Raw genomic sequence first — 25146 nt, 5'->3', positions numbered from 1 at the left:
GTGGCTTGGTCCAAAAAAATACAGTCAGAAAAGACATGCAAAGCAGCTAAAAATACTTTCAGATAATCTGGTGTGTACAAAACTCTTCACAAATTCCTCTTCTAGGTGGAATCAAGCCAAAACTCTTAGGAAATAAGAGTTTTTTGTATTTACTTATACAAATGTGCAATATGCACAACTTTAAGGCAGGACTAGTAAAACAGACAGGATCCAGATGAGACTATGACAGTTGTGGAAACGTTCACATCTCTGAGCTGCACCACCTAGGGCAAAGAACGTTACCAGTCAGTTTGCCAAGACAGATATAGCTCCACTTCAAGGATATTTCTCCTATAAGTCTCTGAATGAACATTTGCTATCTGAAAATACACACATGTATTTTATGTGTACACAGAGGCAGGCATGCATAACAGACTTCTTCCCCCCTGCTTTGGGGGGGGGGGGGGGGGGGGGGGGGCGGAAGAAACAAAAATCAGTATTTCCACCATGTGAGCAGCCATGGAAAAAAACCCAGAGGTTAAAACGCAGTCCGTGACTGCCATCTTGCGACAGAAGACAAGACGGCAACAGACTCTGGGGAAGGAACAAACAGGGTTTGGTGGAGCTGGAGAAGTCAGGATTTCCATAACCTCCAGTTTTCTTTACTGACATTTCCAAATTAAACAGTCAAAATGCAGGTGGGGGTAGGAGAGCAATATCCTTGACTCACTGACTCAGATGCAAACAGAGCAGAGCAGTGGGAAATTAAGCACAGTAGGGCTGTATAACCAATTATTTTATGTAACCAGTCTTAAGACCATCAGGAACTGAACACCAATTTGCTGGAATAACTCAGTGCTTAAGAAACCAGCAGGTTGTTTTTCCTCTAAGTTGTTGTGCTGACATTTTAGTGCCAGATGCCCAAGACTTACTTCCTTAAAAATTAACAAGCTTTTCCAGCTATGGCCCTTGACGACTCGTCAACAAGAGGACATTATCCTCCCTGCTGAAGTCCAGTTTTAGCTTGGTGCACAGAAATAGGTTCATCTATTGTTTTACTGTATCATTTTTCTACTTGTTTTTAATATACTGGCAATAAATCCATCCACCAATTTGTTCTTTGTCACTAACAATTAGGAAAAAAAGAGGATTCAGGTGTGTTGATAGAAATAAACTCCTAACAAGACAAAAATTCACCAGCTCTCCAAATGAATCTAGGGTTGGATTACAAAACCAAAAAACAACCCTCCCCGGAATTTTATAAGTAGTAATAGTAGTAAGGAATGTCATTCTTATAGTTGTGAAAGGGTTTCAGTCTCCATTGTGTTTTCTTAAAACAATTAAACTATGCATTCACCTAATCTGAGACCTAAAATCTCCTAAATTCAAACACCTGAGCTTCTCAAATAACAAAATCTAACTTTTTAAGATATGAAAATTAACGTGATGTTTATCTTATATGTTATTTAAAAACTTGTTGGACTGGAAATTTGTTTTAAATTTTCTACAATTAACTGAACAACAGGTTTAATAAAAATATGCTTCCAGCTACGAACTGGAAAAAGGAAAAATAGCAGTGACAGAGGACTCCGAAGCATGCCGTCACGAGAGAAGAATGGATTTCTAATAACCCTTCCCCACAGAGTGGCACAATACTGAACTGGTGACCACCAGAAAAAGAATGACATTGTAGTTAAAACACCAGCCAGTAGCTGAAACTCAAATTAAGCTAATCCTTTCACAAAATGGTGTGGAGTTAGTGACAACACCAGCTGAGAGCACAATGTTAAAGAGAGCTTGGCATGTTCCAGCTGTCAGGCTCCTGAGGGACACTCAGCTTCAGCATCTACAGTCACAGGTTTTGCAAATGTAGTTGGGAGAAAGTAAATCCAACTAGACTAAAACAGGGCCACACACTTCTATTATGTCTGCCCTCTCTGTCTTGGCAAGAGGGCCTAAAGTCACCTAGCAGTTATTTCTTGCATTTTTTCATCAGCATGGTCTCACCGTTGGGGCCGGGGGGAGAGGATTTGCCTTGTAAATATTATACACTATTCTGAGCTTGAACACCACTTGGAAACTTTTGGTACTAGTGTAACTGCTTACAGATGAATTGCTTTGTCTGTCACATACCTGCTTGCCAAATGGAGGTCCCCAAATCTACCTGGGGAGACTTTCTGGCACCAACAAATCCTAGAGCATCTTCTAAAAACTGTATCTTCTTGCTAAACTGCATCTCCAAGATGGGGATTGCTTCTGGCATCTTTGCTGATAAGAGCCGGTAAGAGGTGTCGGGCTTCCCAATAAATCTCTGACGGACACTGATTTCATATGGCGTATGAACTCTGATATCATCTACATCCTTTGATTCAAACCGGTGAATGACCTGAGAATTGCAGTCACTGATTTCCAGGCCAGAAGCAAAGAGCGTGAGTTTTCCTGGCTTGACATTTGAGTCTGTTCTGTGGGTGATAATAACTGGAATTCTAATTATGATTCCTTCCTGGTTTTTCGAATCGGAAACTGTGGCAGTTTCCTTTGGCTTGGTTTCCAATGGCGCTTTCCAGAGCTTGCTGCTAAACGGCCACCAAGAAGGAGATTCGAGCTCAGTCAATAACCTAGTGGAGAAAAGAGAGTGTTAGAAGAGTGAAAGCCAGTAGGAGGGTCATGCTACCCCACCAGTTCAAAGCAAATTACCACAGACACAAAGATTTCTTAATACTGAATCCAGCCCTCTGTTATTTCGCTCCTCAAACCTACTCACGGCTTACCAGGATCCATCCGTTTTAAAAACAAGCTTTTCTTCGTTTGCTAACGTGTTGGAAAGTGGTCCCAGAATGTCACTGTTCTGATGTGAGAAATCCAGCTTCCATCTGGATTTACTCAGGCCAATTTACACCCACCTGTTCTTCAGCTAACACTGCCTTTCATCTCAATGTTTCCACACTTGGCCATCACCACCGTCACCTTTTCTGCTCCTTTATACCTCAGCCCCATAGTGTGATGCCACATTCTGCTTTGCCCCCACTCCCAAATTCCCATTGCCAGTTAAAACACTAAGAGTGCAAGGTTGAGGCTGAGAAGCCCAGCAGAGACTGCCCACTGGCATCCAGCATCTGCCTCACCATCAGTGTTGGTGTAGCTCCTGAAGGAGTCGGGCCTCCTTGCTGGCAAACTTGTGCCTTAGCTTAAAGATATCGGACTCACTTTAGGAGACATTAAGCAACTGCTCCCAAGGAAGACCACTGTATAGCCAGAAATAACGCAGGTAGTGAAGCCCCTTATTTCTATGCAAGAAGATGCACCTAAGCAGGCACCTAAGTTTATCAGCTGTACTCAAGAAAGGTGTAACACACTGTTAGGAAGAATCAGTGATATGTAGGACACAATCCTTCTGTTGTATTTTCTATCAGCATGGCCCACTCCCCTTTTCTGGGGTCCTCTCCCAAGAAAGGATCGCAATCACAGATATCTTTGGATCTAAGCCTCACCAAGTACTCTTTCCACCAAAAAAAAAGGCAACGAGAAGAAAGGTGGTTTTGGTTTGATTTTCCACATGCTGTGCTGTCTGTTAGCATTCCTTTCCAGGTCTAGACAGGAGTTAAGAGGCAGAGCCACAGTCAGCACTTATGATGCTCCGTTTCTCCCACTCTCCTCTCGTGCCCTGCCCGTCACCCAAAACCATCCTGCTAGCAGAGGATCCTGTATTTCAGGACAACTCAGCCTGAGTGGCTAGAAAGAAATTTTGGGGCCATCTACATCGCCCCACACAGTCAACAGTAACTTCATATCTCACTGTGCAAGCAGCCACCTCCTCTCTTACCCACCAGCAGCCTCTGGTACCCGCCTCGCATCTGAGCCAAAATGGTTCATCTCCAGTTGCAGGCAGGCATAGGAACAGGCAAGTCAACTCTCTGGGATGTATCCACTGCTCAAACAACCGCTCACTGGAAAACACTGGTGAGCTGGCTGGAAGCATCCCACAAACCAAACCAGCTTGCAGGCAACTAGCCTGATCAGGATGTTTTAAATGGAGATTGCTCAGCCCACCCATCAGTCACTGAGCAGAACAGGAAAGCCATCTCTGGAGGCACAAATGGATTCTTAATTAACTAATGGGAGGGAAGATGTTATGTTTAAATCAAACACAAAAAAAAGCTCCAAGGAAGTTCAACCCAGTTCAGAATTGTGTTCACCCCCACCCCATAAATAACTTAAAGACTACCCAGTGATTAGGCATCTGCCACTGCCATGGCAGCTGTAGTAGATGCTTCTAATGAAGCCAGACCACATGAAATAAAATCTTTAATGAAACACTGTCATCTTACTGATGCTACAAAAGATGATTTACTGACTTAAATCCTAGAGATGCAAGCCTTACCAGACCAAAATACAAAGTACTACTGCCTCATTGCTATTTTGGCAAGCCAGCTTGATTTAATTTGCTTTTACGTTTACTCTAGAAAGGTACTGCCTGACAAAATATGCATCGCAGCAGTGCTGCTCTCCAGATACTTTTTGTAATCATTTATTTTCCATGAGAGAATCAGACTGTGTCTACAGAAGAACTTTGCAATTTTAAAATCCTGTTTAATTTGGCTGCAGACAAAGTCTAATCTGAAAGAGGAAGCTCTAACTGAACACACTTTGTTTACTAGCCATCAAAGTTCTGCACCAGCTTCAAAACAGACCTACCTAAGAAATTCATCTGCTGGGAAAAGCGGAAAAAGTCATATTGAGAGTCAACCACTGAATTCATGGACAGCGGAGGCAGAATGAATTGTTCCAAGAATCTACTCCCAACTAAAGCATGAACATCAGATATTTATATAGATAGGATGCAACATGAGTAATGGGTCTGGAGCTCTCCGCTGCCCTCTGAAAATGCTGTGACACTCCTTAAAAAAAGGGAACACAAAACAAAATAAAAGACGAAAGGAGATGTAACAGAAAGTTCTACAATAACAGAATTTGAAATGGCACAGTATCATAGATTTAGGGCTGAATTCTGAAACTATGAGGTTCAACTTAAGTTCAACACAGAGAATGACTAGAAAAGCCCAAAGCTCTGCTAGCACACACCATCTTCTAAATTAAAAGCCATGCTCTAACCTACCTGCTGTAACTAAACAGAAACAAATGACCTGATCTCATTCCTACAGAACGCAAAGCACATTTTCTGTCCTCTCGGTGTATTACAGAGTTACAACAAGGTACTTCAGGGCAACGACAGCTTATGCCTGTGTCTTAACCTATGAAAAGTCATTAAATTCCCACTGCAATATGGGTTCACTTCACCACATTCACCATTAGAAAGGCATGTGCGTTCACTTACTGAAAAGCAGCTGCAATGTGACAAGTCTAAACCTCCGTTTACATTGTGGTAACTTATTTTGGATAGCTTTGAGCCTTAATTTTTATCACTTTATCCCTTCACCCGTCTCCTCCCCTCTTTCCCCATGGACTGACATCCTGGCTGTGCAGTGTCTGATTTATAGTCATGATTTTTCTGCTGCACAGCCCTAACAAATGCTTCAGCCAGCTTCTCTGGCCTTCCACGGAGGAGTCACCCCTCTGTATCAACAAACTATACGACCAGTCCTTATATACAAATGAAAATTTGCAACCAGAGTACCTTGTCCTCTAATAGTAATATATTAAAAAGGAACCAGTCAATCTGGCTTTCTGTTTATTTTTGGTCTTTGAACATCTGCTAGCATGTCAGACTCAGTTCTGCTTATCTGCACGCAGGTCCACTGAAAGCAGCTGTATATACCCAGGCTTACACAAGAACAGAATTAATAATCCGAAAAAGCCCACACATACAGGCAAGATAAAGTTAATCAAAGTTTTAAACATATGAAAGTAGATAAAGGGGCCTCATTCTTTTTATGAAAGACACCACCATCAAACTGGTGTTGCTCATATAACCTTGAATTAGCAGACACAAAAGTTTTTACCAAAGTTTCCTTCTGCACAAAATCTGCTACACATGCAAAATAGTCCTGCTCGCTATTATCCACGTAGTCACTTCTCATCAAGTTTCTGAAGAAAGCAAGAGTCAAAGAGCCTTAATAGACATTAGCATATTTATCTATGTTAATAGTCTGAATTACCCAATATGTAACAATCAAATGAGCTCCAGTCATGGTCTTCCCCATTTTCTACACTGGTTAGGGACATGAAGAAAGATGTCATCAGTTTAAGAGACGACTTTGGGGGCGGGGGGGGGAAGAAGCTTTATGAGAAAAAACACACACACACACACTATGCTAGAAAACTAAGTGTTAGAACTCCTCAAAAAGCACGGTGCAATTAAAACAGTTTCGCTAATGGCTTCTGGGCTGCATTTTAGCCTGAGAGCAAGCAGGCCAAACTCTTCATAATGTATGTAGATATAATGGAATCTCAGCTAACATTTGTCAATGCCTTCCTTTATTTTTCCATTTCTAAATCAAAGCATCTAGCTCTTCAGGTTCATGAGGACAAATAATACCTCCCAGTGCATCTTAACCCAAAACAAAACTCTCTTCCAAAAACAATGAGCAGGTATTTATTTTCCTACTCATTGTTTATTGCTACAGAACTTTAAAAGCTATTGCTGAAGCTTTCAGATATCTTGGCTTTTCATTAAAGGGTATGGAGAATTTCACCAGAATCATTGTGAAATCAACACTTTCTTTTAGACATGATATCCGTCTAAAAACACATGCTTTTTCCAAAAACAACTAGTTTGAACTTTATTGTATTTGTTTCTTCATGCAGGTGTCAGAGCTTCTACGAAGACACTCATAGCTATGTATCTTCACACATTACAATACTACCCTTAACCTTACTGTCTATTTTGGACTGCTGTTGAATCCAACCTGCAGCATACAGAATAGCACAGAATAATTCACTTTGAACATTAATCATTAAATAGTAAAGTCATAATGTTCTGATTAAGATACCAACCATTTATTATTCACATTGAGGTCTGCAACAGCTAAAGCAACATCTCAAATGTGCTCCAAATCTCTTATTTCAGTTGTCAAAAGGCAGCATTTGGTGGCTAATTTTTTTTAATACACTGGCTTAAGTGCCTGACTGAGATTACCACAAATAGTCTAGTACTCCAGTTCTCTCCAGTTTTTGCACCACCACACTCCGCAGACAAAGCTCAGCAGCTCAGTGTTGCTCAACACTGCTCATTTTTTCCTCGAAATGTATTTATTCCACCTAGACCTAAAGGCAGGCAGTATTCCAACCAAGGTTAAAAGCAGTACAGTTTTATAGCACAAATAAGGGAGCGCTGTTTCTATAGGCATTTCCCTCACCACATCTGCACCACAGACCCATTCCTCACTACTGTGTGTAGCTGGGAAGCAAGTTCTTGTGAAGCAAAGTGCAAATATAAAGCCCTCAATTACACACACTTTGTATGCAAAAAGCAGCCTTAAGAGCTGACTTTCATGCACAGAGAAAGGAGTACAATCTACCTGAACTAAAGATTAACTGGCAGCTGTCTCCTGATAACTCTAGGAAACCATCTCCAACTCAGCAGCTCACCTGCCATATTCAACATTTCCTTTGAAAAGAACCAGAAAAGCAGAACTGTGGTTGTGTTTGCTGTGGAACAGCAAAACAGGCTGGTCCAGGACTGGCAAAATTAACCAAAGCCAACTTCCAGTATTTTTCAATTATGCATATTCTAGGACATCTAATAAAAATGTGAATACCATACCTTGTCCTTTAGTGGGGATATTAATTTGCAACTCTTTCCCATAACTAGTTGCCTATTCTCTCAAAACTTACAGGTTGTTAATAATTTGGAGACCTCTATCATTTCTGCCAGTTGTGGTTGAAACACATAAGGGCTTGAAAAGTTATTTGAAGGACAGAGGACAGGTATATATATATATATATACACACACACACACACCAACTTCACCAGGGTGAAAGAATGTCACACAAAAAGGGAGAGCAGAAATATAGAAACATCTTATAACAAGAGCTAGAGCCATAAAAGACCACCACAGGCTTAAACTTTCAGTGAAAGTCAACAGTTTAGTTTCCTAAAGACATCTGTGGATCTGCCCCCCAAATTTCAGACATAAACAATACAATCCCACAACCACTGCTTAGCTCAGAGGATGCCACCCGTACCGTAGCTGCTACAGCATACCGTACCTGTCTGCTACATCCATATCCCCTTCGATCTTGTTGAGTCCTCTCATGATGTTATCAAACTGCTCGCCCTGGTAATGCAGCACTTTTGCTGTGTCCTCCAGTTGCTTCTGCGATCCAGTCAATAACCCGGTCAGTTCTTTTCCCTTTGTTGACTGCAAAGCTGCTGCTTCTGCTCCTGCACCTTGGCTTGACAGCAATTGCTCCCTCCAGAAGTGCTCAAGGATGTTGAATACCACATTTCTGTTGGGTTGCAGAGAACTGAACCAGTGCTTGGTATTCTTCTCTAAAATGGTAAGGGAGCTGAAGATTAAATTTGAAGATTCCTTCTTGATCTCACTGACACTAGAAAGATGGAAGTTGACCAAAAGCTCCCCAGTCTTGTTAGCTGTAAATTTGATCGCAACAGGAGTCAGTGAGAGTCTGCCAGAGACCCATTGTTTGCTGGTGTCCAAGTAGTAAGAACAAGGCCAGCTATGGATACGTATGTCTTCGTTCATCAGCCTGCCGTTCAGATCCTCTTCTTCAAGAACAACACCCTCAAAGCCAGAAGGAGAAACTAGAATAAAAAAAGAAAGAAAAAATAGCAAGAAACCTTAGCAACATATAAAAGCTGATGTTAAAACATACTTAATCTCATCCACTGCAGGCTTCTAGTACTTTCACTGTAACCTTTCAGGTGCATACCCAAGACAGATTTGGAAATAGCTGCGGATGGCTTACAAAAGTTGGTAACCATTTCTAACCATCCGAATATTTCCTTCGGAAAGGTTCACCCTTTCTGAATAGGACTGTCAATATTATTGCTCACTCCATAACAGCACTGCCTCCCCTTTTATAATGTTCTCATCATGTTTCAGCATGTGATTTACAACAGCACAAACTTCAGGTGACTACTGCATTAATGCCCTGGATATTTAATAACTGCTGTGCTGTTTCGGACAGGGGAGGTGCTTTATAATTAGATTACTCTCTATGTTCACATGCATATGTTCATATCTCGGGGTGGAGAGGAACCTACCAAAAACAGAATCATGAAAAACTTTTACTAACTTTTCCAAGCCTTTCACATACTCCATTTTGCTGGAAAGTGATCATGTAAAAATTTTTCCATTCCTCATCTCATCATCAGAAGCAGCTTCCCATAGACCAATAAGTACTGAAGAAAATCCAGAATATACCAAAACGCAAGCTTATCAATATATATCTACAACAATCACAATAAATAACTGGTCCTTCCCCTTCCACTCTGATATCCCAACATCCAGGTATGTTCAGAACATACCCAGAATGTCTATCCAATGCATTCAACAGTGCAGGTGAAAATAAAGTCACAACTGACCAGAACTCTCAATCATTAAAGAGCAGAAACACCCAGCCACAAATGGATATACTCTTCAGAAATCGTCACTATCTCAGACCATCACTCTTGGTCTCAGGAGAGACTTGCAAAAATACCTATCTTACAAAATTCAAATGGATACTACAACTTCTGATAGAACAACAGAGCCAAAGTAAACGCCTCAAATCTGTAGTATTTGTTCTGTGAAGTATTTGTTGTTGCTCAGTTACTATCAAAGATGTTTGGAAATAGGAGTTTGGGAAGAAGTGGAAGCAACTTAGCAGCCCTGCTGGGAAAACCTTGACTGACTCAAGTGGAAATTAAGATGCAAAAGATGCCATAATGGTATTGGAAGAGGTGCTGCTGGTCTGGTATGCAGAGCAACTCCACACACATGATAGCAGAGCAAGAAGCAGCAAAACTGGCAGAGGCTTAAGAGCCAGCAGAACTGACTGTTTACTCAGCATGAAGGGACACAATGTTCAGGGCAATGGTGATTTCACTGCACCTCTGTGACAGGCCATGTTTTCCTGGGAGCCCATGATGCTATTTGATGACATAATATTAATCTTATAAGACTTGCTCACTGGTATCTGGAATTTCAGTGAGAAAACAAAGAGCTGTCACATGCCTCAGGCCTGGCTCGCTTACATCAAAACAATCTCAAATTTGGAATGTAAGTTAAATGAAACATATCTGGATTGGCATCTCTCCACATTTCCAAAGAGGCTTCTTGTACCCAAGGGTCAGATTGTTTCCTGTAACATCTCCTTCATAATACTACAGTTTTCAGCACGAACACTGAAGAACAATTATGTTCCACAACTATTTTGTGAACACCCATTATGTAATGGTGATTTAATTACTCACGTATTATCTTCTCAAAGCCTTTGATGTATCATAGCACAATTTACAGATTAGTACCATAACATCATCTCAAGGTGTTCTGCTACTTGGATGGTGCAATAAATGAAAAGTTAGATCTCCACCACAAAATCCCCAGTTAGGCTGACACTGACACTACTTACACCTTTTCACTTCAGTACCATCTGTTCCCCTTAAGGAAATGTCTAGGAATCCTAATGCAAATATAAAAGCTAATAGTCCTTTTTCAGGTAGCACTGGTGTGAATTCCTATAGCGCACACTGAAGATCTCCTAGTGCTTTCAGGCTGCTGCATCATTAATATTCCTTAAATAGAGCACTCCAACCCTGAGTCCAGTTCCAATGACATCTTTTATTAAATATATTCAAAACTTCAGTATTACCGAGATAAGGACTACACATGGTATGTCACATTCCTCAAAAATCTTTACTTTGGTTTTCATACTTTATTTCCATGGCATTATGAATTTTAGTGATGCAAATGGAAAAAATAAGCCATAAGTTTAAAGGGAAAATTCTCAATCCGTTTTGGCCTAATAAAACCGCAGTCCTAGAGAGACAACTTCACACTGTACTGTGGGCAAAAGCCCACAGAATTCTAATTTAAATGAGTAGCTATAGCCAACAAAACAATGACAAGTTCTAGGAAATATTTCTTTTTCAATCATTTGCTACATAACTGCATAATTTGGAGAAAAAGCTAAAAGGCCTCAATTCCTCCATCTAGAAAAAGAAGGTAACTCCTCTAATACAGCAAGGTTAGATCAGACAGATCTGATGGAGATAATTCTTTTTTCCAGCCTGGCTGGGCTTTGTGAGTAGCCAATCACTATGATTTTATTTAAAGGTTATTTTCTTCCTGTCATACACAAAGAAACGGGGAAAAGAAAAATATTTTTTAACAATCAAATGTGACTGCAAAGAAACAAACATCAGCAGTGGGATTCCAAAACAGCCATAAGCAGAACAGGGGCTTTTACAGGATATTTTAAGTGGAAAATGTTTCTAGTATAGATACACAGTTATGTACTAATAATGGTGTATTTTTTTGTTACTATAACTGACAAATATGTCAGTTTAAACAACATGATAAATTACATTAGTGCTGAAATCAGTGACAGTTGAAACTAAATCATGTTATAGCTTTATTAATCAGGATTTACAAACAAATCCAAGTTAAGTTTAACTGTTTGACACTACCTAGATATGAAGCAAATACAACAGCAAACAGACAATAACAAAAAACAAATGTCTTGTATTACACCCTCAATCTTCCCGTATCCTAAACATACTGCAGAGGCAAATGAAATTTACTGAAAGACCTCCCATCAGACCCAGAAAAAAAAATTTTTCAAATGAATCAGCAGCCTCCCAATTTATCAAAAAAGTGCGTCACATTTGGGAAAGCAGTAGATCCCACCCCATACAAAGTACGTGACATCTCCTTTCCCCACCCTGTGCAAGTCTCTGCCACTTACACTAGTGTCTGAATATCTCATAAACATCAGCACGCTGCTCACAACAAGCTGTTGCCCTGAGATGTTATTTTATAAATAACATATATAAATAATGATGAAACCAAGACACTGAAAGATTATACGCCTTGCAGAAGATCACAAGGGAAACCTGGAACTAAATGCAGGTTTCTCAACGCTCACTGCTGGGACGGGCACCACAGAACATAACGTCATCTGAAAAACAACTCCTAGACCTTGCTAACAGCAACAGCCACATTCAACCAGGCACAGCCGTACCAGGGAGGCAAGGAGAAATCGTAAATGAGCAAACAACTCTTAAAGTTTTGTAAAATCTCAGCCTAAAGCCCATTTTCACACGCTAAGAGTTCCACAAACTCTCTCCAACCACCACTAGCTCCCCATCAAGACAGCATTTTCTCTCAAGCCTGCTCCCTACCATTAACACTGTGAAAATACTAATGTCTGAATGCAGTCTCACAATGGCACCATAAAAAAAGATCTTCCTAAACCATATCTCAAGCTCCTTACCTCTATCTGTAGATGGAAAACTCTCAGGCAGCCTTTTGGGGGCTGCTGCCTTTACAGAAATGTCCATCTGTAGGTAGAATTTTTTTCCCAAGTATTTCTTTCTCTTCAAAGTCCAAATGAGCAGGTAAAAAAACCTGAAGCTAAAGCAAAAATCCTACAATGCCCGTTACCAAAAGGAAAAATATATAAATAATAGAGAACGTATATTTAACCCTGGATCTAAGAGTAAAACAAGTCCTCTCAGTCCAGGAGAAGAAATGAAGCAGTCACTTGACCTGTGTATATATATGTGTACATGCCTTGGGTCTTATGACTTTTGACTCACCTGAGAGCTTAAAGGCTTTGCCTGATAGTCAGCTCCTTTCTGTGCCTGAGGCCAGAATTTCCAAGCAAAAATCTATTTGGTAATTAAATCCATTCATTGTTCCAGGACATTTTTCCCCAAAATAATGATGTTTTAATTACCATCAGATCTACATGACTGTTTTTTTTCTTCTCTCTCTCCTTTCTCAGAGAAGAAATTTAAACCTTGCAGAAATATGGATGTATGTAAGGATAGCCAAGAATGATTCTATTCAACAATGAAAACAGTCATCAATGTTACAGAACATAGCTACAATTTATGAACATTCAACAGTGTACTACAATTTAACCCAAGACTTCAAGGAGTCAGATTAAGACACATGAGAAATTTTACCAAAGTTAAACAAACAAAAGAAGAAACGGTCACAATTATTTGAAGTTAGCTGGAAAAAGGCACTAAATATGTACTTCACCTATGACACTCATGCATTGTGTCATATAATGTTGGGCATTAACCTGTGATTATGTTTTTTCAGCAGCTAAAAACCATCATTGTCCTATTACTTTTGTAACTCTATTCTCCTCAATACTAAAGAAACTTCTTAGTCTCATCTACTGGCAGTATGTTGCCTTTTGTAAAACAGAACCTTGCCTCTTATTCTCTCTTATTAGCTTGTACAGCACCTGCACGGAGGACACCTCATCATACTTGAGCTGTGCAATGAAAAGCAGTGTTAAATATACCGACTTCATCTCTGATGTAAACAGTGAGCTCACCACTAAAGACCAAATATCTCAGCTACTGTCCTTCAAAATGAAAAGATTCCACGCACACACACTTCCTAAAGTTTTGACAATCCCATTTCAGAAATGCTGAGCTAGAGGCCTTCTGTCACTCACACAGCTGGTTTACTATAAGGAACTATTACTTGAAATTCAGGATCTCTCTCCCCTTCTCCTCCCATCATTTTATTTCAACCCCACCACCTGAAGTTCAGCATTACGTCACTCACCATTCTATTCCTCCTAAAACATGACTAGCAATTCCTTATATTACAAGACATGGAATATTCATGGTTTTGTAAAATACACTGAAAAAAGCCTCACCTGCAATAAAACATACCATTTCAGTATTCCCACCCAGAAATAAACAAAAAAACCCACAACAACAAAAGAAAAAAAACCCAAACAACCAAAAACCAAAACAAAAAAACAACAAACAGATCTAAGTCCTTCAGAATACCATGCAAAGGACTAGGTTGGCAGAAAAAAAAAAAAAAAAAAAAAAAAGGCTTTAAATTACTTGTAAATGCAGTCAAGAATAGGTTTATAAACTTGAGAGGGTTACAGTCCTTAAACCATTTCCCTGTATGCAGTGGAAGAGGAAGCAACATCTAAATGATTTCACAATAAATTCCTTCATATTTTTTGAAGAACAATGTTTGCCTACACATTTGTCTACAGACTGACACATGCAGTCTCCCCCAGTCTGGGCTCCCCAACATCAACACATTATCCAGATCCCGTAAATCATCTCTTTTTTTAGCAAATAGTTTGTCTTTTTGACACATCTGCCCCCAAACCAACTGCAGTACCATACACAGCTACACAAAGCAGCATACAGCAAGAACTAGGATTAGCATCAGAGGTGTGGATTATATTTCCGGCAGCGTCACCACAACATTGTATAAATTCTTTAGCTAACACATAACTCCGTGGCTGCTTCTATAAAAAGGGGGTGACTCACCTTCTCTTGTGAAGTGCTTTGAGATCATTCAGTGTAACGTAAGCATTACTAATTAGTCCAGGTGCAAGGTGATGCTACATACAGTGGGAGAAGGTGCTGTCAGCTCACGAGCAGGACACCGTCCCCTTGCAATGTGTCTGCCTCAGATCCTCCAAAACTTAGTCACAGATTTTTCTCACCTGCCCTTGGTAACCATCTGCAGAACATTTCTGCACACATTTCTAATGTGTTGGTGTTTGTTTACTTTTCCTCCTCCTTCATGGCTGAAGTTACCATGGGATCATTATCTTTGATGGTTTATTCCCAAAGCTACCATCTGACAAATTATGAGTTTAACACTCCTGTGAGCCCAACAACCCTCATTATAAAAAAGTTTATAAGGTCTATCACATGACTTTCCCCTCTTTTTTAACTAAAGGCCTAAAATGCAGTTCTACCAGTTTTCTAACTCTACAGCTCTCCAAATGTTGCAACAAGACATAAAGTACTCAGGGGTGACCCTCCAGGAGGTGCAGCAGGCATAGACACACAGTACCTCTCTACTATGGCACACAGAGAAATTCAGCTCTCCTCATCTGAAAAGATCCCCACTAAAGAACAGCTCCAGACCGAGGGGCTTCTCCACATCAACATGTTTCCAACCTTCTACGGAAAAAAACATTTTGATCCCACTCCATTTCTGATACAAAGCAACTTTATAGCAGACCAAAGTCCCACCACCCTCTCCCAAATACATTTAAGTATGCGACTGCCTCAGTTCCCATCCTTTAAAGCACACCAGCCCCTACAGCATCTGGGTTAAACCTTATCAGCCTTCCTTTCAATCTTCACCCTGCCTCCACCTCTCCAACCCAAAACACAGACACATCTACACTTCCCAAACCTTGTTCCCCGGCCCCCTCACCTCAGGGTGAACCCTCCTCTGTTCCCCTTCTTTCCCTGCACAGCTCTCTCACCTCTCCTTCCCCAATGCCATCCCCAAGACTCAGAATTTCCTTCCTTCAAGCTAGAACTCCCCCCTCCCAAAAAACATTTCCACCCGTTTCTCTTTTTCCCAGCACAGTCTTCCTTCTCCTATCCCAAACATGCCACAGTCACCTGCTACACCAGATCTTTACCCAGTACCTGTCCTCTTCCCAGCACCAGAAGAGACCCTTCTTTTCCTAGTCCTACTAGAGAAAGCCATAGGTCAATCACCCAAAATCCTCTTCTCTCCTTCACTGCTAGGCCAGGCTCCACCACAGTCCTCATCTCTCCCTCTGCCACAGTGCTAAGGCAAACTGATCTGTACAGCTCTCTGATCTCTTTTTCCTGGTATTCAGTGATAGGATGCATGGGAATGGCTCAAAGCTGCACCAGGGGAGGTTTAGACTGGACATGAGGAAGCATTTCTTCACTGAGAGGGTGGTCAAACACTGGAACAGGCTTCCTAGAGAGGTGGTCGATGCCCCAAGCCTGTCGGTGCTTAAGAGGCATTTGGACAGTGCCCTTAATAACACGCTTTAACTCGGTCAGCCCTGAATTGATCAGGCAGTTGGACTAGATGATCGTTATAGGTCCCTTCCAACTGAAATAGTCTATTCTATTCCATCCAAACCCCCACACCTTCCCCAAGGCCAGACCCACCTCCCCCCTCCATGTCTCTCCTTCCCCTACCTATAAATCAGCTACCCCGACCCCCATTCCCATCACCCTCCCTCCACTCTAAGCCAGACCCCCATCCCTTCCCCTAGGCCAACCCCCAGCCTCTCCACCCTCATCCTCCTCTCAAGCTTAGGCCAAACCACCCTTCCTACCCAGACACCCCCAACCCCCACCTTTCCTCCAAACCTCGCCTAGGCACCCCACCACCCCTCCACTCTCCCCTTTTCCCTCAATCCCAACCCGATCCCCCTCACAACCCGGCCCCACACCCACCTCCCCTCAGCGCAGCGCGGGAAGACGACGGCGACCACCCCGCAGCGACGCTCTGCGCCTGCGCCCGCCGCCCGCCGCTATTGGCTGAGCCGCCCCCGGGCGGTTCACCCTCTCTCATCGCCCCCCCCGGGCCCCGCCATCTCAGCGCTGAGGTTCCGTCAGCGGCTGCGGGACTCTCGACCCTCCGCCGCCGCTCGCCCCGGGGTTCTCCCCCGCGGAGGGTAGGGGGTGAGTATCCCTCCTCCGCTGTCCTCTCCGTTTTTGCGGGCCGCGGATGCGCCGCCGGACCGGGAGTTCAAGGCGGGGACGGTGTGTGCGACGTCCTGTGGTGTCCGGGTTCCCCCCCCCGCGGTGGAGCTCTGTGAGGGGGAACCGCCTCATGGCGGCCCCGCTCTCCCCGCCCTGAGCAGCCCGGTCTCCCCTTCACCTCCCGTGTCTCCCCTCTCCTGAAGCCCATCCCTGCAGGGTATGTGGCCTCATTTGCCCTCGGGCCTCCTCCCTCCCGCCCTGTGCTCAGTCTCCCCCCGGCCTTCCCAGACACTTCCCTTTTATTCACCATTATCTACCTTCGGTTTTTTTAATTATTTTTACCTGTAACTGCTCCCTGGCCCATAGAGAAAGGTCTGGGGAGGGTGGGGAGTACCACAGCTTTTATCTTCTCCTGACAAAGGGGTGAGTCCCAGTACAGTTTCCCAGGGCCCCAAATATTTAGGGAGTTTCCTTCCCTCCACCCCTGCAATTAATTCATTTAGCAGGGATATCCCACTGAAATGAATGTTTGTGCTCTTTTAGGAAGGAACCAGCCTCTGCTGGTCGTCCCCAGAGAGCGTGGTCGCCCTGGCAAGAAGGCGATGGAAAAGCAACATCTTCAACATCCATAGGGTGACTTTGTTGTCAGATATCCCACCAGCATTAAGCTTTATAAACTATGGAAGATCCTAATTAGCCCAATGCGGTGGGACGATCCTGCGTGACTTCTTGGTTTACCTCTGGCTGTTTATATTTTCCTGTGGGTTTTCATGGATTTAGAGACTCGAGTCATGTTTTAAAGCAGGTTTTTTTGCCATAGCTCTGGTCAACGCTGTCTTGGCTAAGCCAGGAAGGGTATCCAGCCTGCATGGACAGGGCAACATTTGCCTGTTCCACTGCCTTTTTTCGTGACTACAACAGTTCATCTCAGGGTGCGTTCTGTCTCCCCGGAGGACACGTTGACTTTATTGAAAAAGTAGAATCATTCACTTACTCAGACTTTTTCCGGGATTATTTGATTCCCAACCATCCCTGTATTTTCTCAGCTAAGTTCACTGAAGACTGGAGCAGCAGGAGAAATTGGGTTACTTGGGATGGAAAGCCTAACTTTGATCATCTGCTGCAGCAGTTTGGTAAGTCATGGCATTTTTAATACCTAATTAAAACATGTATGATAAATGGCACAGCTTTTTTGAAATCTTAGGGATAGAACCACTGGACAAAACCAAGCAATTCTCCAGACTTTTTTCTAAGTTAATACGTTAATTTGCTATACTTATACTTTTATGTTTTGCAGATTCCAATCTCTCATTTTTTCCCACAATGAAATAAAATTAAAAGTGTTGTATAATTTAACCATACCAATTTATATACCTGCTTAACATTAACCAGAGGAGCAGCCTGCCATTTTCCCCAGGCAAGGGGAAGGTATTCTGTAGTTACAGTGAAATACCTCTTGATGCTGTAAAATATTAGTATATTTAACAGGAATCAATACCCCACTTCTAATGTAGTTTAAGAGAAGAATTCAGGTCACGTTAAATAAATAAATTCTGGTCTGAATCATGCTTGCCTAGAATTACGGTGTTGGTAGTGAGAGCTGGGCTAGGAATTGTTGCTTTATGTGTTTGTACTGTATTTAGCATTATAGGGCCCAGATATTAGAGGCTGCTGCAGAGCATAATGTTAAGGGAGTTCAGTTTCAGTATCAGTTATTCTGTCCCCACCTGGTCTCAAAGAGTTTGTATTTCAGGAGAGGCTGTAGTACCTGTTGCCAACTGTGATGTCAAGGAGTACAATTCTAACCCAAAGGAGGAGTTCCCCTTCAAGGAGTATATAAAGTACTGGAAAGAGTACATTAAAAATGACTACCGTTCATCCCGAGGGTGCCTTTATCTAAAGGACTGGCACCTGAGCAGGTAAGAGAACACCGTGGAAACCCTGCGTGCCGTGCACAGCAAAGAACTGCTGTGGAGCCTTAATGCTCATCTTCTAATGCCTGAGCATTTAAATGCCACCAGTGTTGTTTTTTAGCACCTGCCCACCAAAATACCAGTCTTACACTGAACTGTTCTTGGGGTACTTCACATGACAAGATTCTTAAACAGGTCATCGTTTCCTGAAGAGATGACATTCTTGAGCGCTTTCCTTTTCATCTACGTTTTAAATGACTGTATGTTATCCCTGTGGAAACTGTGTGGCTGGAACATTTGGCTTTTGTTTCACTGCTACAGTGCAAACCTTACTTCTTAAAAAGAAGGGGAACATTTCTAATTATGTTTAATTCAGTGAGCATGTGTGAGGTATAATCCTTTATTATCCATTTTCTTTTCTGTTTACCTCCCCTCTCGTTAAAGTTCTCTTCACCCTGTTCTGGCTTTCCTTCTCCTCCAGCCCGCTGCTTGCGAGGTGGATGCATTGTCCATTCCCCATGTCTGTGTAGGACTTTTATGTCTTTTCATTCAAATCTCTTCTTCCTCAAGCGTATCCTGCTCTTAATCCAACTTTCTTGTGATCAGCCTGTTTTCATTTTTGAGTGCGCCAGTGACTTGCAATAGAGGAAATTTGTCAGTCTCTGCCTCTCTGTTTGTCTGCTTTCCCAGACATCAGTTCTGTGGCTTGCTACAGAAAGTCTGCACATGCAGCCTAGGATGAGCAGCATAACCTGTGGGAGAAGGCCACACACTTGGCAAAATCCCACAGCCTGGCTTCTCTCCTAACCCTCACACCCCCAACATGTCATCCAGTTGGACAAGCAGTCTCGCAGGCTTCTCATCTAAAGAGAATGTGTTTATTAGGAACTGTCTTTGCAGTAATTAGAAAGAGTTTCCCAAATAGCAGTTAACCTTTACAGCTTTCCTGGGAGACAGAAAAGCACTATTGTGTGCATTTTGCATGCAACTCAGAGTTGTCATTGATATAAAGGAGATGGCAGCTAAGTATTAATGGCCTGCTAGAGACCTGATTGGTCTTTGCATCTGGGTTTTGGAACCTGAGGTAGAAGGAGCAACGTTGCATTTTTCTGAGACCCATTTCCAACATGTTATCTTTTTAAGAGCTTTCCCCGAGCAAGATGTATATACAACCCCTGTGTATTTCTCATCCGACTGGCTGAATGAATACTGGGATGCTATAGCTGTGGATGATTACCGGTTTGTCTACATGGGACCTAAAGGTTCATGGTAAGGCAATGTGGTTTCTGTCATTCTTGCATACTCTTTTTTTAAGATTAATATTACAGGGGTTTATCACATTGTCCTTCAAGATAGCATCGTGCTGCAGAGGCAGTGTGGCCGTACTGTATAGTGTTATACCTGAACCCAGCCAGTCTTGTTTCTCAAGCAGCTCATTTGGTTCTGGATGTGAGCTGTCCTTATGCAGTCAGCTAAAGTGCTTTTGCATTTCAAAAAGCCCTGAATTGTACACACAAATTCTGCAAAAATTGTCAGCTAGCTTATGTAATATGGTTTTAGAGCAGAAACTCCCTGGAGATCATCAGCCACTTGTGATTTGCAGAGTCAACAGAAGCCGTGGAGGGGCGCTGATGAGTTGGTCAAATATTTTGCAGGTGAAAATTTTAAGTCCAGCATTGGTGATAAAGTTGTATTTACAGTATTCTCATCAGTTCACATCCCAGAATCTCCTGCCACTGAACTATTTGTGGGACAGATTCAAAACTAACTGATGGAGAAGCACAGAGGATATAAAACACTGCAATACTATGTAGATACAGTGGCGTCTTAATACATAAAACAATCAAAATTAAATTAAGAGGATGACAGTTTGGGATCATGTTTGCATAGTAGAGGTTGATTCTGTGTGTATGTCTGATTCTCAGAGACTTTAATTCTTCTTACAGCTTTTAGGCACTGTCTTTACTTAAACCTCTGATTTGCCCCACAGGACTCCATTCCATGCTGATGTCTTCCGTTCCTATAGCTGGTCGGCCAATATATGCGGGAGAAAGAGATGGCTGTTATACCCCGCAGGACAGGAGGAGTATCTGAAAGACCGCCATGGCAACTTGCCCTTCGACGTGACTGCACCTAGTCTTCAGGACAGGAGTGTTTACCCTCGCTACAACCAAAGTCAACCCCCTGTTGAAATTGTGCAGGAAGCAGGGGAGATAGTCTTCATCCCCAGTGGATGGCATCATCAAGTTTACAATCTGGTAAGATAACTGATACCTTTTCATAACATGGAGAGATAATCAGGCAGCAGGCTTGAATCAGATCAAACTTTTATTGCCACAGCCTGTTGTGGATGCCAAAAGTCTAACTGGGCTGCAAAAAAGTTTAGAGAGATTCACAGAGGCAAGGTCTATCAGTGACTGCTCAAGATGATGGCTAAGAGGAAGCCTGAACTCGTAAGCTCCTTGTGTCATTGACCACTGGAAGCTGGAAGACTGTACAATTGAAGAAGCTGTCTGAACCCTCTTTTCTTATGCTTTTCCTCATTAGATGCTACTAGTCACTGAGAAATAGGATGTTAGGTGAGGTGGACTTATGGTGAAGTTGTTAATCTTGGTTTCTAACTGTAAATTGTAATTTAATAATGGAAAATGCTAACAAATTGGTCTTCATGATTACAAACCAAAATTAACAAACTTGTTCCTTTCTCCCCACCACCTTCTCCCACCTTTGTAGCCTTAAAAGGTATGCTCAGACAGAGGAACTAGAGACATTTGCTGATTTATAGTGTGAAACAAGCTTTGGTTATCCAGGGACATTAGGAAGAGACAGCCTTTCAACATAGTGGTGGTAGTGGTGCCAAAGAAGCATTTCCCTTGCTGAGGAACTTGATTTTACGTTTTGTGGCATCAGTGATGTTACAGCTGTTTTCTCGCACTTTCTTACATAGAGCCTAGTAACCATTTAAATTATTCCTTCAGGAGGATACTATTTCCATTAACCACAACTGGGTGAATGGCTGCAATGTGGCTATAATGTGGTGCTTCCTCCAGGATGAATTAGCAGCTGTCCAGCGGGAAATCAATGAATGGAAGGACCCTATGGATGATTGGCACCTACAATGCCAGGTATAACAACATGATGCTGGCTGCCTGACTCTTTATTAGAGGATCATGTATTTCCAGGGTGCATTTCACCGCCTTGAGATTTCCGAGACACACAAGTCCTTAACTTCATACCTGGAATTCATACATGTGTCACATGGAAGTAGGAACTAGTGACAGCTTCATTTTGCAGGAAATCAAGTATTACTTTAGTAAGATAGGGAAAGGCTTGTGCCAGTGCATATTTGCTATCTCAACTTCTGCTCTTCAACTATCAAGGTTAGTATTAGCAGCAAGATCAATCCTTTATGTAGTATTTAGGTTCCCCTTTATAAATTATAAGTGCTTTTTCATGTAAACAGAAGAACTGGTAAGACAGACCCTACAAAGAAGAACTGGTTTGTAGACGATTCATGATAAAACAGTGAATCTGAAACAAGCAAAATTAAGGTGAAGGTGGCAGCAGGTTTCTGTGTCTGCACGTCTGCAAAGTGATGCTTTCAGAACACATAATTATACTGAGCAGTTTTGTATGCTTCCAAAATCTGAAGTGTGAAACAAATGTAACGTTTATTTCTGAATGCTGTTACTGCTGCTAGGTTGATATCCTTCAAAAATAGTTTCAAAGAACACAGCCCTTTAGTACTTAGAAGAAACAAGACTGTTGCTTTTGGGGCTAGTGGCATTTCAAGTAAGGTAAAGAATTTTAGTGCCACTGGGGAATTACAGAAATATGCTTACACATGGTTACTAATTCCAGATAGTTACTAGCTTGATAAAATATGTTTTTGTAATTCGTACTGTAAATAAAAGAGAGTTGTTTCCATTTCAATGCTGTTTTTCTTTTTTTTCCCCTAGTTGATCATGAAGTCTTGCACGGGTATAGACTACAAAGAGTTCTACAACTTCCTCAAAGTTATTGCAGAGAACAGGATTTCTGTCTTGGAAAATGGCCTCGATGATGAAGCTTCGGCAAAGAACACTCCAAAAGCAGCCATTTCCACCTTGGGCATGCTCCATGCAGTGTTTGATTTAAAGAGGACTGTGAAGGTGTTAACATCATTGAGTGCTAATGAAGATTTCAAGAAACTAGACCTGACGTCACTTTCTCCACCTCCTGAGGCATTGCTCCACCACTTGAAAGCAGCAATAGATACAGCGCTACTCTAACTTCCTATTTATTCAGTTCTTTGTAAAATGAACCTTTTGCAAAATGGGTGTTTGTAGAAGACTGACTCCTCCCTGTTTAATCACTGTTGCAGTTTAAGTACAAAGAGCCTTAATACAGAGTGGGGAGAGAGTACGTTCATAAGAAGACTAAGTTGGCAGCATTTGAGTATCTAAAGTAATTGGACAGGAAAAAAATCTCAGATAAAGGAAAAACCCAAATCATGTTAGTATTATATTATGACCCCTGCTACTGAGTGCACATTCAGGGAAGGGGAACAGAAGTTCTCTGTGGACCAAGCTTAGTTCTGTCAGGGCTAAACACTGAGACTGCAGTGGTCTGCACCATATTCCCTCTGCTTCCGAGAGCACTGTACACAGACAGCAAACCTGTACTGCAGGCTCCAGCAGTTAAGCTCTGCTTTGTCTGATCACAGCTAAATTACTTTAAGACCTGTCCTGCTTCCAGGTGCAGCTCAGTTCAGTGTTTTGGTTTTGGGTTTTTTTAGGTGACCCTAGTTAGTTGGCTTCCATTGAAGCCTGAGCTGACTGAACAGCTGTAGCCTGGATGTGGAAGAGCTGACTGTACTAGTGTCCTGTACAGTGGTATCTCTCTAAAGGTGAAAGTCTCAGGTAAGGTCAGCTTTCATACTGCTCCAAGGCCTGCAGGATTTAATTTAACATACTAATCAGGAAGCTGGAGTCCTGATTGCAAATTAGTGCAGATAGCAAATCTGCCACTAATAATTTAAGCATGTGATCCACCCAAGCTCAAAAGGAGGAACTTGAATGTACTCTCGTATTTCTACATGCTATTTCAAGGCACAGTATTTTATCGAGCAGAGATTTGATTAATCAGGGAAGCTAGCAAGTAGCCTCGTATTATCTCCTAAAAAAGCCATGCTGTTAACACACCAAATAGCACTACTGCATGGTTATATAGCACAATTTGCAACCTGAATGCTCCCCTTGGGCTAAAAGAGTATTTCCAGTGAAGCATGCCTCTTGCTTTTACTGGTTGGTGAGAAAGCCTAGAAGCACAAACGGCTGCACACTGTTACCTTAGTTGCCCCTTTAGGGCTCACTTGAATTATAGCTCAAGAACTTCCTCAATTTTCAACCAGATGACCGGTAAGAGCAACTAATAACCGTATGTTTAGAAAGTACAATAGTAGACATCCTCAGCAGGCTGAAAAAATCACATTGTTTTCTAGATAATCCTGTGGAGTTTGTACATGCATGCATTTTGCATGTCCTATTTTCTAGTAGAAGTTCTGCATTTTGAGTAGGAAGCGGTACCTGAAATTAAAATCAATACCCAGAGCATGGAAGAATGCAGTCTGGAGAAAACAGACCTCTTTTCTTTTTTTTTTTTTAACAGCTGTGACTACATCTCAGTGATTCAACCTTCTGGCAGGGTGTTTCTTTAGACTGGAAAACTGCCAGTTTTAAGCAACTCTGAAATTAAAAGTTCACAGCTGTTACTTATGTCTGTTTACATTCTCAAAGACAGGCAGCTGGAGCTTTCTTCCTTATATGAATAAGGTGAGATTTCATAGAGGTGAGAGGCAATGGTTTAAAGCTGACAATCAGTGTACTGGTAGGAAAGCATGTTTTTGGTCTTGTATTCCCCAGTCTCACTGCATGCTGTGCAACTGGTATTGGCACCAACCACTTTAAACACTGCAATTTTATAAAGCATTTGCTTAGATGAACAGTACTTTTCATTTCATGTGTGAAACCAGCAAAAATACAAGTCTAGCTGTTACACCGAGAACCCAGTATCTCAACGTACCCAGGATAGGTTTAGACACTGTACTGTCCGGCAGACTACATCCTCATTTGGATGGATGGCATGAGTTTGCTGTGATGCAAAAATCCACGTAGCAGTTCTTAGGGAAGAGGCGTAATTTCTGCAGTTAGTTCCTCTTCCCTGTGGAATAGAGTTAAGGAAGGAAGAAGATAGGCCAACATGGTAGGGAAGGTGGGTCTCAACTACTCACTCTCACTTTCTCTTCACCTGAGCTGTCTCTGCACAACAGCATGTTCAGCTCTGAAGATGTGTAACAGCCATATTTCATAGGGCCTGCTAATGCTTAGTGTGATCAGTGTGAGACAATGGGGTCAAAAATAGTACTTTAATTGCAGGAAATGATCTTAAAGTTTAAGCCATTTTCTCCTTACTGATTTGGCAGGGAACAGAAGCAAAAAAAAGTAGGTTTATTGACAGTCTCTCTTACAATTACATTAAGAAACTAATTTGTAGTTCAAATTCTCCGTTCCCACGAATGATCAAGGCGGTAAGGGAGCCACTTATTTTCTACAGTTAAATAAAGGAAAGCAAATTTTCAAATGCCTGAAGACAGCAGCA

The 25146-nt window shown here is 41.9% G+C and overlaps 2 protein-coding genes across 7 annotated transcripts in view; one reads left to right on the top strand and one right to left on the bottom strand.

Annotated features, from left to right (window-relative positions):
• The window catches only part of SNAP47 (synaptosome associated protein 47), a 31117-nt gene extending 14705 nt beyond the window's left edge, over positions 1 to 16412 (bottom strand). Inside the window, exons 1-4 of one of the 4 annotated variants that reach the window (XM_075043796.1) lie at positions 16346 to 16412; positions 14964 to 15073; positions 8149 to 8704; positions 2113 to 2597 (exon numbers count right to left, since the gene is read on the bottom strand). In XM_075043796.1, coding sequence (XP_074899897.1) covers positions 2113 to 2597; positions 8149 to 8645 — 982 coding nt within the window. In that variant the 5' untranslated portion in view covers positions 8646 to 8704; positions 14964 to 15073; positions 16346 to 16412. Of the gene's footprint in view, positions 1 to 2112; positions 2598 to 8148; positions 8705 to 12378; positions 12624 to 14428; positions 14915 to 14963; positions 15074 to 16345 lie in introns of those variants that run through there. The other 3 variants (XM_075043786.1, XM_075043777.1, XM_075043768.1) reach the window with 3 other exon arrangements.
• Positions 16413 to 16497: 85 nt separating this feature from the next.
• Positions 16498 to 25037, top strand: JMJD4 (jumonji domain containing 4). 3 transcript variants are annotated; one of them, XM_075043735.1, is made up of 7 exons: positions 16498 to 16573; positions 17138 to 17727; positions 18348 to 18513; positions 19651 to 19776; positions 20498 to 20765; positions 21486 to 21632; positions 22467 to 25037. In XM_075043735.1, exons 2-7 carry the CDS (start codon positions 17463 to 17465, stop codon positions 22776 to 22778), a joined length of 1284 nt encoding a protein of 427 aa, XP_074899836.1. In that variant the 5' UTR covers positions 16498 to 16573; positions 17138 to 17462; the 3' UTR covers positions 22779 to 25037. The 3 variants fall into 3 exon arrangements, with proteins under 3 accessions (XP_074899836.1, XP_074899845.1, XP_074899855.1); XM_075043744.1 differs by having other exon boundaries at positions 16510 to 16654; XM_075043754.1 differs by lacking the exon at positions 16498 to 16573 and adding an exon at positions 16701 to 16811.
• The last annotated feature ends 109 nt before the right edge of the window (positions 25038 to 25146 follow it).

Source organism: Buteo buteo, chromosome 2 (assembly GCF_964188355.1).
Source record: "Buteo buteo chromosome 2, bButBut1.hap1.1, whole genome shotgun sequence".
Lineage (NCBI taxonomy): Eukaryota > Metazoa > Chordata > Aves > Accipitriformes > Accipitridae > Buteo > Buteo buteo.
This window is presented reverse-complemented; position numbering and strand designations above follow the sequence as displayed.